At 44.8% G+C, this 14,723-nt stretch overlaps 1 protein-coding gene across 1 annotated transcript; it reads left to right on the top strand.

The window, feature by feature from the left end:
* Positions 1–7,368: 7,368 nt before the first annotated feature.
* On the top strand, positions 7,369–8,634 carry LOC138355590 (uncharacterized). The gene has a single exon (XM_069310901.1). The coding sequence runs from the start codon at positions 7,369–7,371 to the stop codon at positions 8,632–8,634; it is 1,266 nt and encodes a 421-aa protein (XP_069167002.1).
* Positions 8,635–14,723: the final 6,089 nt, after the last annotated feature.

Here is a 14,723-nt window from a genome sequence, read left to right as displayed (position 1 = left end):
AAAATTGCATTAGTTGTGAAGTGAAAGTTGACAATTTGAAAAGATTTAACCGACCTGATAATTCTGTTCCTTTGGATTTCTCGTGGAAGGGAAGTAGTGGTCGGGGGGGAGGGGGGGAGGGGAGGGGGGGAGGGGAGGGGAGGGGGGAGGGGAGGGGAGGGGAGGGAAGGGGAGGGGAGAGGGGGAGGCGGAGTAGAAAACTTCATAAGTTGAATTTAAATTTGAAATGTTTTGAAGGCAACGCGTAAGTGAAGTAGGCAACGTATTGGTGGTTATCTTCAGATGATTTCGGGGCTTGGCGTCCCCGCGGCCCGGTCCTCGACCAGGCCTCTTTTTTTGTAACACACCCCCCAAGAAGCAGCTCGTACCAGCTGTATAACTCCCAGGTATCATCTATTTACTGCTAGGTAACAGGGGCATCAGGGTGAAAGAAACTTTTCGCCTATTTGTCTCCGCCTCCACCGGGAATCGAAACCTCAGGACTACGAATCCGAAGAGCTGTCCACTCAGCTGTCAGGCGCCCTGAGCCCTGATGGTGAAGGACATCTCGTGATAATTTTTTTGTTTACAATTAATTTGCAAACAATCTAAGTACGGTATTAATTTGCGTGTCAAAATAACAGCATTGTGAACATTTATGCAAAATATCGTCACTTAGAATTCCAAGGTGGTCCTCCCTCGTGCAGCCCAGCTCCAAAACGAGAGGCCCCTGGTTGGCCAATAAGTAATCATAACCTTAATAACTCTCTCGCGGTTATCATGCAGCTCTTATAACCAATACCAAACCATATCGTATTCTGGTGAAAAAAGTCTTGTAAATCTTTATGCAATGAGCTCACAAAGTGAAAGTTCTTATAATATAAAGAGCTAGAACTTCGCCTCTAACTTCTGTACCTTTCGAAGTTCGTAAAAAAAAAAAGAGTGCAAATATTTCACAACTTTAATTTGAATAAAACGTAAGGTAAAAGTCTAACATAAAAGGAGATGTGAATAAGTCTAACTGGCGAGTTCTAATTTATGAAAACTATTTAATCCGGGAATAATTTTTGGAAAAAAGTATTAGGTCGAAAAAATATATAAAAAACAATGTACAATATGTATGTATATATAAATATATATATATATATATATATATATATATATATATATATATATATATATATATATATATATATATATATATACACACACACACATATACACGACCATCAAGAGAGAGGCAAAGAGACACAGACAAGAAAATAGAGAGATAAAACAAAAAGTTTGAACTAGCCAAATATAAACATGAAGAGTGTAAGTGTAAGTAGGGTCAAGAGACGCGAGGCGGCCTGGGCACCGAGCACAAAGGACCGCCCGTCCAATAAACACCACCTTAAGAGGGCATAGCGGTATTTTACTAATGCTCGCTCTTCAAGTTGCATTGGGCGCGATTCCGTGAAGATAGGGACGGCTGGTGGACCTGGGGAGTGTTTGCTAAGAAATTGACCAAGCAACTTAAGATTTTTCGCAGGCAGTCTTTAAGTAGGTCAAGGAAGAATTTTCCCACGCAACTGTTATATACTTTAAAATATATATATAATGTGTGTGTGTGTGTGTAAATCACGAAAATAAACACGTGATTAAAAATGTGACAGTGTTAGACCACCGAGGAAAATTGAAATAGGAATTTCCTTAAGTACTTCCGTATATTAATATACGATTAATAACACAACATATTGTTTAACCAAAGGCGGCACCAAACAGCTAAAGCTCAACCCCTGGAAGCACAACTAGGTGAGTACAATAGCATTGTGACTACTGTTAATTTTCTTTTGAATATTTACCATTCAACGCAAATACCTTCTAATATCTGCAAGGTGAAGAAACGCTAGATCACTTAATCTTTCCATTCTATTGTTCGACGTTTGGTCAGACAAGTGACATCTTCAGGAGTACACTCTCATGACACAGGTATACTGGGCTTACAAGGAGAAATCTAAACATTTAGATTTATGCCCATATTTATAAGTGTGGATACACCTTACTCTTGGATTCATCTGACCTTAATCGTAGGGAGCGCCGAAGGACAGGGTGAGGTGATTGTTGTCTGACTCCGGCTTCTAGTTGTCCGCCAGGTCTTACATCTTCCCTCTGGATCAATGGAGGACCATCGAACAGTTGTATGCTCGAAGTCGAATTCATGTGGATGTTATTACTGGCGTCAGCACCCCGAATGAACCTAACCTCAAGCGTACGAAGCCTCCTACGATCGTCGGTGCGTGTGATTACTGTCGTATCTTTCAGTGCCTTGTCATTTCAGATAAGTGTTGTGGTGATGAGAATGATGTTGTTTAATACCTCTCTCTTGCAAATGAAGTGTAAGATGTCAACTCAATGTATTCGTCGCGTGTCCAATGTAGCATATGTTTCGGAGTGCACAGTCTCCAGAGCTGCATTTGTATTGATACACAACATTGGTACACCTCAGTTTGTGAGAGGCAGAGATGATATATCTCATAATGAGGGAAGATGTACGAGGATTGTTATAATAAATGATAGGACAAATCCTTACGTTTTCACTGCAAGGTTTACAATTCCTTTCAATTATTTCTCGTATCATCTTTTCATCCTTCTTATATACCTGTGTAAAAATATTTTATAATACACTATAATGTCTTCGATTTTCCTCCCCTGGGGCCTGATTATCTTCAGTCAGATGGCGGACTAGCTTCTCACGATATCTTCGAATATTGCTGTAATCGTTATTCACAATAATTTAGCGGATTCGTTCAAGTTCGTGGTGCAAGAGCTGCCAAGAGGGTCATGTACGTATTGCACGACCTACATATGCATTGATGACGCTTCTCTTATACCTACGCGTCATTGATGACCCTTCTCTTATACCTACGCGTCATTGTTGACGCTTCTCTTATACCTACGCGTCATTGTTGACGCTTCTCTTATACCTACGCGTCATTGATGACGCTTCTCTTATACCTACGCGTCATTGATGACGCTTATTCTGACAGGTATAAGAGAAGCGTCATCAAACTGCTGTGGTGTCAGAAAGTGACCCTGGCATGTTGTTCCCCTTTGAATTCTGGTGACTCCAACCAGCCTATGTTCATCCCGTACCCCAGACCATCCTTGTTGTTAATATATAGGAGAGAGAAAGAGAGAAGCAGGATGGGAGAGGGGGAAGGGAGGGGAAGAGGGAGTGGGGGGGAGAGGGGGGGAGAGGGAGGGAGTGGGAGACAGAGAGAGGGAGAGAGAGGGAGAGTTGGGAGAGAGAGGGAGAGAGAGGGAGAGTTGGGAGAGAGAGGGAGAGAGAGAGAGGGAGGGAGAGAGAGAGAGGGAGAGAGAGGGAGGGAGAGAGAGGGAGAGAGAGGGAGAGAGAGGGAGAGAGAGAGGGAGAGGGAGGGAGAGAGAGGGAGATAGAGGGAGAGAGAGAGAGAGAGAGAGAGAGAGAGAGAGAGAGAGAGAGAGAGAGAGAGAGAGAGAGAGAGAGAGAGAGAGAGAGAGAGAGAGAGAGAGAGAGAGGTGCCTCTATACTATTAGTTCTCGTCTCTTCTCTGGGTCTTCACGCGGACGGACTTAGGATGTTTGACTTGCGTTGGTGGAGGACGAGAGTGCAGCTGATGGATGGGCCGCCTCGCCTCCACTATCTCGGACCATCGCCTGGACTGAACGCTGTGATTGATGGCGCTACCCTGAAATTGATTCATTAGTTTGGCGGAGGACGGGGACTGCAAGAGTTGGGAAGCAGGCCATGTGGGCTGGAGGATGCTGGGAGAAGGTAGAATGTGAAGGAGAGTGGAATAAATAAATGAAAGACTAGCATATAGAAAGTGAGAGAGAGGGAAAGGAGGCAACAACTAGCAGAAATATTGGCACAGTAGAGGTGGGTTTAGAGGAAGAAGAGAGCCTGGTGTAGAGGAGAAACAGCGGACACTATGTTTTTGGCCCTCTCGGTAGCGGGTCTGTCCCGGCGCTGCCTCTCATGGGGAACATGGCTCAAAAATTCACGTTTTCTATGTATCTGTTGGATGCATAGATGCATGTCTGGCCTAACACTCATATGTTAGGTGGGTGGCTTGGGTTCGTGTATGTCTGGGTAGGTTAGGATGATGGCCATTGTACGTTGTGGCAAGTCGAGAGAAGCCGCTGCACAGACACAACACCGCCTCGCGGTTGTGGAAACGTCCAGGTGTTGGTGACTCGATCACATTTGTTGCTAGTGTCTTTGTGGCTGTCTCAATATGAGATTGTTGACGGTGATTATTTGCAATGTTCTTCTAAGTCTGTCCTCACATTCCAGCTCTTAGGCCAGTGGTGACAAGCATTTACTATCGCGGGCCAGACTGCGTATGATTCTGCCTGAAGCAGACCGTGACAAGGACGACCTTCCTCCTCCACGGACGAGCCACAGTCTCGTAACAGAAATAATAATAATGAGAAAGTCCGTTGCAGCAGTGTGGAGATTTGAGCCAGTGTATTAGTGAACACCAGATGTGTCCTGTAGTGGGTTAAGACACACGTTCGATATTCACCAGGACGCTGGTTCAAATCCCCTCGCTGCTCCAACTGATTTTCCCACTGACATTTCATGGCATTGAGATTGTGTTGTAAATACTTGTAATTACAGTACTGCTGCTTTTACTATGGCTGCTCGAGCTCCTTAACTCTATCGTGAAGCTCTGTCATCTGTATATCTGTCATCTGTCATCTGTCATACTCGTGAGCACGGCTGGCGTCATGGTACCCACGATCGTTGTATTTTTGGCAAGAACTGCACTTTGTTATCTAATCAAACATGTTACTTTTCTTATTTATATCATCAAAACTGGGAATAAACTTGTTCACTTTTCGTGCACAATATTAATTATTTGTTTCATTGTCATGATTATGTATAAAGGAAAAAACACTAAACACTACTTCTGGTAATAATAATGCTCCAACTGCCTGGAACTACGTATGTCTTCCATTCGAGTGAACCTGCGCAGACAAGAACCCGGCTGTGGTTTACAGCTGTCACGTCCAATACTCATCTGAAACACTTCCATTGGCCTACTTTGAACCATAAATAACTTATATCTATTGGGCTGACCATCACAAGCATACTCCTCAACCACCTTCTTTTGGGTAGAAAGCCAGACAAAAATAGAAATTTGCCAACATATATGCAGTATTTTTATACTGATCTGAGTTGGGTGCTCAAGCTGCGTTTGAAACAGCTAGTGCCTCGAAGCCGGTCGGCCGAGCGGACAGCACGCTGGGCTTGTGATCCTGTCGTCCCGGGTTCGATCCCGGGCGCCGGCGAGAAACAATGGGCAGAGTTTCTTTCACCCTCTGCCCCTGTTACCTAGCAGTAAAATAGGTACCTGGGTGTTAGTCAGATGTCACGGGCTGCTTCCTGGGGGTGGAGGCCTGGTCGAGGACCGGGCCGCGGGGACACTAAAGCCCCGAAATCATCTCAAGATAACCATCTCAAGATAAGCCACATGTTTCACTCCTCTGTCGAGGACTGCTTATATATCAGCTCATAGTCTGTTTGCATATATTAAATCTTAGTCTGGCCTCTTATTGCAGGTCTTAGGCTGTCCTCAAAGCCCAGTTGTTAGCATGTTCTCATATCTCAGTCCTGAGTATGTCGTCAGATCACAACTCATAGTCTGACCTCATTCCAACATACCAAACACACCTCGCAAAATACGCATCAAGAAACCTAGCAAACACGCCTAGCAATACACACCTAGCAACACAGCAGATAATACAGATTTCAGATTTTTAGCTTGCGCACAAAACACAAGATCAACAATGATGCATTAAAAATTAATTAATCCATTTTTTAATCTGTTGATTTTCGGTAGCAAGAAATATCCGACGGTTGCTTTCGATACAATGAAAACATGAATTTCGCAGAGTTCGCTTCAGTTTCGCAATACTTTCGCACTAAGCTGATTACTCGACACATCCAGTATTAGCTCGTTCATCACGAGGACACAGGTCAAAATATATCTACGATTTGTTGCAATTCAGTTGGGACTCTTTCAGTGGCCAAACTATCAGACATTCTAACCAACCCTGGAGAGAGAGAGAGAGAGAGAGAGAGAGAGAGAGAGAGAGAGAGAGAGAGAGAGAGAGAGAGAGAGAGAGAGAGAGAGAGAGAGAGAGAGAGAGAGGAGGGAGGGGGCACCACCCACCTATCACCACCTCGTGTTCTCTACCACATAGGCGTTAAGCGAGGTATTTTCAGCCCTAGGAATATTATAGCACCTTTGAACCCCCCGAGAGAATTAATAAACATGGCGGGTTACGCTGCCTGGAGAATCCTGAAATTCAATTTGTTTTAAATAGCCGCCGACAATTTCCAGTTTCGTAAATGTTGTAGTTGCGCTCAGGCCTGTAGTTTCTGCCTTAGGTTTTACATGTTCGACGAGCGGTAACTTTTGCTCGGCTGAATGCTGCTGTGTGTTCGCCTCTAAGGCTCCGGGACAAGAATAAAACATATACACGTATCAGACACAAAATGAATATGGAAATACATGCAAATACATTGACAAAACGGAGGCCAAAGTTACCACGAGGACACAGTGAAAATACAGCACCAAAATGTAGCTTTTAAAATAAATTAACTCTCGGTCTTGCAAGGAAGATAACTTCCTAAATTAATTTACTATCTTATTGAACACAAAATATTAACTATACTGCATATGAACTGCAAAATATAAACAATACTGCATTACTCATATCCTCCTCAAAACTGATTTCTTCAAACCTGTCTTTTTTTAACCCAGCAGTGTCCCTCCACTTCCTCTCTTCTGCTTGTGTGTGTGTGTGTGTGTGTGTGTGTGTGTGTGTGTGTGTGTGTGTGTGTGTGTGTGTGTGTGTGTGTGTGTGTGTGCGCGCGCGCGCCAGGGGAAGGGAGGGGGGGGGGGTAAGAGGGTGTGGGCCACAGCAGTAAGCCTAAGTGGTAATCACCAACAACATCGTTAAGAGCTCTCCTGGCATTACGATCATGTAAAGCAGCTTTCAGCACAGCTCAGGACTGTGTCGCCCACGCACTGTTGAACAGGCGCTCTGCTGTTGAACATGCTCTTGAGGACTGAATATACGTTAGAGGCTAAGCACATACATGGCTGTTGAACACGTGCTTGAGACTTGAAGAACTGCCCTGGAGTTGAACACGGTTTTAAGAGTTAAACAAGCACTTTGGTATTCAACACAGACACAGGTATTGAACATGCACTCTGGCGTTGAACACATATTTGAAGGTTTAATACGAGCTGAATGTTCAATATGTGTTAGAGGCTAAACACATATTTGGTGTTGAACATGTGTAAGAAGAACAATGACTGAACTTTCCCTAGTTGGGTCAATTGCTCTGATATGACCATCAGTGGATCGCTGGTATATGCCTTAGTTAGATTAGTTAGGTTAGGTTCTAATATACAGCAGCTGAGACACGTCACATTATGTGTGGAGCAGCAGCTGAGACACGTCACATTATGTGTGGAGCAACACCTGAGACACGTCACATTATGTGTGGAGCAGCACCTGAGACACGTCACATTATGTGTGGAGCAACACCTGAGACACGTCACATTATGTGTGGAGCAGCAGCTGAGACACGTCACATTATGTGTGGAGCAGCACCTGAGACACGTCACATTATGTGTGGAGCAACACCTGAGACACGTCACATTATGTGTGGAGCAGCAGCTGAGACACGTCACATTATGTGTGGAGCAGCACCTGAGACACGTCACATTATGTGTGGAGCAGCACCTGAGACACGTCACATTATGTGTGGAGCAGCACCTGAGACACGTCACATTATGTGTGGAGCAGCAGCTGAGACACGTCACATTATGTGTGGAGCAGCACCTGAGACACGTCACATTTTGTGTGGAGCAGCAGCTGAGACACGTCACATTATGTGTGGAGCAGCAGCTGAGACACGTCACATTATGTGTGGAGCAGCACCTGAGACACGTCACATTATGTGTGGAGCAGCACCTGAGACACGTCACATTATGTGTGGAGCAGCACCTGAGACACGTCACATTATGTGTGGAGCAGCAGCTGAGACACGTCACATTATGTGTGGAGCAGCAGCTGAGACACGTCACATTATGTGTGGAGCAGCACCTGAGACACGTCACATTATGTGTGGAGCAGCACCTGAGACACGTCACATTATGTGTGGAGCAGCAGCTGAGACACGTCACATTATGTGTGGAGCAGCAGCTGAGACACGTCACATTATGTGTGGAGCAGCAGCTGAGACACGTCACATTATGTGTGGAGCAGCACCTGAGACACGTCACATTATGTGTGGAGCAACACCTGAGACACGTCACATTATGTGTGGAGCAGCAGCTGAGACACGTCACATCATGTGTGGAGCAACACCTGAGACACGTCACATTATGTGTGGAGCAGCACCTGAGACACGTCACATTATGTGTGGAGCAACACCTGAGACACGTCACATCATGTGTGGAGCAACACCTGAGACACGTCACATTATGTGTGGAGCAACACCTGAGACACGTCACATTATGTGTGGAGCAACACCTGAGACACGTCACATCATGTGTGGAGCAACACCTGAGACACGTCACATCACGTATGGAGTTTTTTTATTATTAATACATGAGGAACATCTGCATTAGTGCAGCTACCGTAGTCTCTATGAAGTGGAGTACAGTGTGTCAAAAAAGCTAACTTAGTGATGCTAAAAAGCTAACTTAGTGATGCTAAAAAGCTAACTTAGTGATGCTAAAAAAATCCCCATCACACAGGATGGTTAGTCATACAGAGGCATGTGAAATGATGCTGTTCAATCCTGTGAGTAAATCGTTAATATATGCACTAAACAAGAAAGGTCCCCCGGACAGAGTCCTGAGGCACTCAACTTAAAATGGCTTTTTCCACTCGGAAATTTATTCTCTCTGTTTTCTGTTAAATAACCAAGCTGTAATTTAACTTGAGATGGTCCCAGTTCCTCAGTACCGTGAGACTCTTAACTTTCTAACAAGAGTATGCTGAGGCACAGTATCAAAGATCGTGATAAGTCACGATACAGGGTGTCACAGTCCTTTCCGCTCTCATATGCTTGAAATATATTGGAGAAGGGAAGGGAACTATCAGGGAAGAAAACGCTAAGCCATTACGACTATATAGCATTCGGAAGGGATCAGGATAAGGATTCGGGATAGGACGGCGGGAAGGAATGGCGCCCAACTGCTTGGACGGTCGGGGATTGAACGCCGACCTGCATGAAGCGAGATCGTCGCTCTACCGTCCAGCCCAAACAGGAGAAGCACTTAATTAAAACCATGTCGTGAATCTTTTATGAATCTGTCCATTTTCCAAGATGTATACGAATGACCTTTGAGATTATCGACAGAATTTTCCTACAGTAGTCGTTCAGCCAGTCACAAGTTATAAAGTTGTGGAGCTAGTCGTTCATTGGCTGTCAACACACAAATGGCCTTCACATGAGCCACAGCCGGGCTATTGTGTACACACACACACACGTAGTAGATTTAAAGTGTTATACGACAAAGAGTAATGGGAAGACGGGACACCACGAGCGTAACTCTCATCCAGTAACTACACTTAGGTAATTACACACACACACACACACACACACACACACACACACACACACACACACACACACACACACACACACACACACACACACACACACATTCCATTAACAGCTCCAGGCATGAACCGGATAACAATTAAATCTTTTAACGCATTACCAGATGTACATATTTTTTCTCCCTCCGGTTGCTCTACGTAAATCCTATTGTGATAATAGCAAGCATCAATATTTCCAGACCTTGTTGGTATGGAGGCGAAGCCTACTACCGCATAGCTGACGCACACATTACCGCATAGCTGACGCTTACATTACCGCATAGCTGACGCACACATTACCGCATAGCTGACGCACACATTACCGCATAGCTGACGCACACATTAGCGCATAGCTGACGCACACATTGGCGCATAGCTGACGCACACATTAGCGCATAGCTGACGCACACATTGGCGCATAGCTGACGCATACATTGGCGCATAGCTGACGCACACATTAGCGCATAGCTGACGCATACATTAGCGCATAGCTGACGCACACATTACCGCATAGCTCACGCACACATTAGCGCATAGCTGACGCACACATTGGCGCATAGCTGACGCACACATTAGCGCATAGCTGACGCATACAATAGCGCATAGCTGACGCATACAATAGCGCATAGCTGACGCACACATTACCGCATAGCTGACGCACACATTACCGCATAGCTGACGCACACATTAGCGCATAGCTGACGCATACAATAGCGCATAGCTGACGCACACATTACCGCATAGCTGACGCACACATTAGCGCATAGCTGACGTCACATTAGCGCATAGCTGACGCACACATTGGCGCATAGCTGACGCATACATTGGCGCATAGCTGACGCATACAATAGCGCATAGCTGACTCACACATTAGCGCATAGCTGACGCATACATTAGCGCATAGCTGACGCATACAATAGCGCATAGCTGACTCACACATTGGCGCATAGCTGACGCATACATTAGCGCATAGCTGACGCACACATTAGCGCATAGCTGACGCATACATTAGCGCATAGCTGACGCACACATTAGCGCATAGCTGACGCATACAATAGCGCATAGCTGACGCACACATTGGCGCATAGCTGACGCATACATTGGCGCATAGCTGACGCATACATTAACGCATAGCAGACACAAACTACTACATTGGCGACACACTCAAACATGGACTTAAATCAAGCATAACAGCGCACTTAAACCTGGACTGGACACACACACTCAAACCTGGGCTGCACACTCGCACTCAAACTAGGACTGGACACTCGCACTCAAATTGGACTGGACACGCACACTCAAACCAGGACTGCACACGCTAACATATCCGACACACAGAAGGCCACACCTAAAGGCCACGTGTGTGCAACACTCCGAGCGCCTCACCGAGAAAGACGTGCAAGAGTACTCAGCTTCTCAGGTAATGAATCTTACAAAAAAAAAAGTTTTTTCACTCTCCTGTGGAAGTTTCAGAGAAACATGATGTAAACCAGGTGGTGTTAGGTAAACTCAAGTGTTTACTGTGTGGAGCATGACAGGTGTTAGTGGATCACTTGACAGGTGTTAGTGGATCACTTGACAGATGTTAGTGGATCACTTGACAGGTGTTAGTGGATCACTTGACAGATGTTAGTGGATCACTTGACAGGTGTTAGTGGATCACTTGACAGGTGTTAGTGGATCACTTGACAGATGTTAGTGGATCACTTGACAGGTGTTAGTGGATCACTTGACAGATGTTAGTGGATCACTTGACAGATGTTAGTGGATCACTTGACAGGTGTTAGTGGATCACTTGACAGATGTTAGTGGATCACTTGAAAGATGTTAGTGGATCACTTGACAGGTGTTAGTGGATCACTTGACAGATGTTAGTGGATCACTTGACAGATGTTAGTGGATCACTTGACAGGTGTTAGTGGATCACTTGACAGGTGTTAGTGGATCACTTGACAGATGTTAGTGGATCACTTGACAGGTGTTAGTGGATCACTTGACAGATGTTAGTGGATCACTTGACAGGTGTTAGTGGATCACTTGACAGGTGTTAGTGGATCACTTGGCTATATGTTGCAATATCCAGGTGGAGGTAGTTAGGCAAATTACACGGTAATTAGGGTAATTATCCAGGTGTTAGCATGGTAATTATCTATGTGTAAATATGGTAATTAGTCGGGTGTTAGTAGATTAATGAGGCAAGTGTTGGAAGGCTAATTATCTAGGTGTTATTAAGCTAGATCAGTTAGTTGTTAACGGCCTAACGAATTACGATCCAGTTTAATTATAGAGGATTAATTAGCAGACACCAGAGCGGTCACCTGATTATAGTTATGACAAAAGTGAACACGTCATAACACTAATAACATCAGATTCACTTTTTGTAACGCTGTTGCGTCTACAGCAGCGATGAACATAATGTGTTCTGCAGGTTAAGGTGGCGACGTGTTTTGCTCACGTATAATATAGATGGGGTCCCCGGCAGTGCCCGGGTCGACCCTGTAAACGGGTAAACCAGCTCCTCAAGGCATTATTCCACCAAAAACCAATTAAAGAAAATAACGAGAACTAACTATATTATATCCAACGGATCTCAACATCCATTATTCTCTTTTTTCTTTACAGAGATGGATCCAGACGACTTCTGACTCCTGCTAACAAGTTGAGAACTTTCCCTTCCCGTAGCTAGTTTTCCCTGGAACACGATCCGTCAGTAGGTCTACATCCAGGTACCCAATTACTGCTGGTTGTACTGGGGCGGGCAGTTAATGATTGGAGGGTATCGGTGTCTGTCTCTCTATAAGTGTCTCTACTTCTCCATCTCTCTCTCTCTGGAGTTAGGGTGTATGACAGAGAATATGGGCAGGAGACAGGGAGGACCTGAACAGGTTCGAGACGGGTGATGAGAGAGAGAGAGAGAGAGAGAGAGAGAGAGAGAGAGAGAGAGAGAGAGAGAGAGAGAGAGAGAGAGAGAGAGAGAGAGAGAGAGAGAGAGAGACCTGAACAGGTTCGAGACGGGTGATGAGAGAGAGAGAGAGAGAGAGAGAGAGAGAGAGAGAGAGAGAGAGAGAGAGAGAGAGAGAGAGAGAGAGAGAGAGAGAGAGAGAGAGAGAGAGAGAGGATATATATATATATATATATATATATATATATATATATATATATATATATATATATATATATATATATATATATATATATGTATATATATATGTATATATATATGTCGTACCTAGTAGCCAGAACTCACTTCTGAGCCTACTATGTAAGGCCCGATTTGCCTAATAAGCCAAGTTTTCATGAATTAATTGCTTTTCGACTACCTAACCTACCTAACCTAACTTTTTCGGCTACCTAACCTAACCTATAAAGATAGGTTAGGTTAGGTTAGGTAGGGTTGGTTAGGTTCGGTCATATATCTACGTTAATTTTAACTCCAATAAAAAAAATTGACCTCTTACATAATGAAATGGGTTGCTTTATCATTTCATAAGAAAAAATTTAGAGAAAATATATTAATTCATGAAAACTTGGCTTATTAGGCAAATCGGGCCTTGCATTGTAAGCTGAAAAGTGAGTTCTGGCTACTAGGTACGACATATATATATATATATATATATATATATATATATATATATATATATATATATATATATATATATATATATATATATATAACTGAAAACTCACACCCCAGAAGTGACTCGAACCCATACTCCCAGGAGCAACGCAACTGGTATGTACAAGACGCCTTAATCCACTTGACCATCACGACCGGACATAATGAGGTGATAGCCGAGGCTATTTGAACCACCCCACCGCCGGCACTCGGATAGTAATCTTGGGCATAGCATTTTACCAAATCACCTCATTCTTTGGGGCACACGTGAGGAACACAAATGCGAACAAGCCTGAATGGTCCCCAGGACAATATGCAACTGAAAACTCACACCCCAGAAGTGACTCGAACCCATACTCCCAGGAGCAACGCAACTGGTATGTACAAGACGCCTTAATCCACTTGACCATCACGACCGGACATAATGAGGTGATAGCCGAGGCTATTTGAACCACCCCACCGCCGGCACTCGGATAGTAATCTTGGGCATAGCATTTTACCAAATCACCTCATTCTTTGGGGCACACGTGAGGAACACAAATGCGAACAAGCCTGAATGGTCCCCAGGACAATATGCAACTGAAAACTCACACCCCAGAAGTGACTCGAACCCATACTCCCAGGAGCAACGCAACTGGTATGTACAAGACGCCTTAATCCACTTGACCATCACGACCGGACATAATGAGGTGATAGCCGAGGCTATTTGAACCACCCCACTGCCGGCACTCGGATAGTAATCTTGGGCATAGCATTTTACCAAATCACCTCATTCTTTTGGGCACACGTGAGGAACACAAATGCGAACAAGCCTGAATGGTCCCCAGGACAATATGCAACTGAAAACTCACACCCCAGAAGTGACTCGAACCCATACTCCCAGGAGCAACGCAACTGGTATGTACAAGACGCCTTAATCCACTTGACCATCACGACCGGACATAATGAGGTGATAGCCGAGGCTATTTGAACCACCCCACCGCCGGCACTCGGATAGTAATCTTGGGCATAGCATTTTACCAAATCACCTCATTCTTTGGGGCACACGTGAGGAACACAAATGCGAACAAGCCTGAATGGTCCCCAGGACAATATGCAACTGAAAACTCACACCCCAGAAGTGACTCGAACCCATACTCCCAGGAGCAACGCAACTGGTATGTACAAGACGCCTTAATCCACTTGACCATCACGACCGGACATAATGAGGTGATAGCCGAGGCTATTTGAACCACCCCACCGCCGGCACTCGGATAGTAATCTTGGGCATAGCATTTTACCAAATCACCTCATTCTTTGGGGCACACGTGAGGAACACAAATGCGAACAAGCCTGAATGGTCCCCAGGACAATATGCAACTGAAAACTCAAATAGCCTCGGCTATCACCTCATTATGTCCGGTCGTGATGGTCAAGTGGATTAAGGCGTCTTGTACATACCAGTTGCGTTGCTCCTGGGAGTATGGGTTCG

The sequence above is a fragment of the Procambarus clarkii genome, chromosome 68 (assembly GCF_040958095.1).
Source record: "Procambarus clarkii isolate CNS0578487 chromosome 68, FALCON_Pclarkii_2.0, whole genome shotgun sequence".
NCBI classification, from domain to species: Eukaryota; Metazoa; Arthropoda; class Malacostraca; order Decapoda; family Cambaridae; genus Procambarus; species Procambarus clarkii.
Note: the sequence above shows the minus strand (reverse complement) of the source record. Positions and strands in the feature narration are given on the sequence as shown.

What these genes read in the sequence shown, in the direction of transcription:
- LOC138355590 (XM_069310901.1), top strand. Translation starts at nt 7,369, where the DNA reads ATGACCATCAGTGGATCGCTGGTATATGCCTTAGTTAGATTAGTTAGG.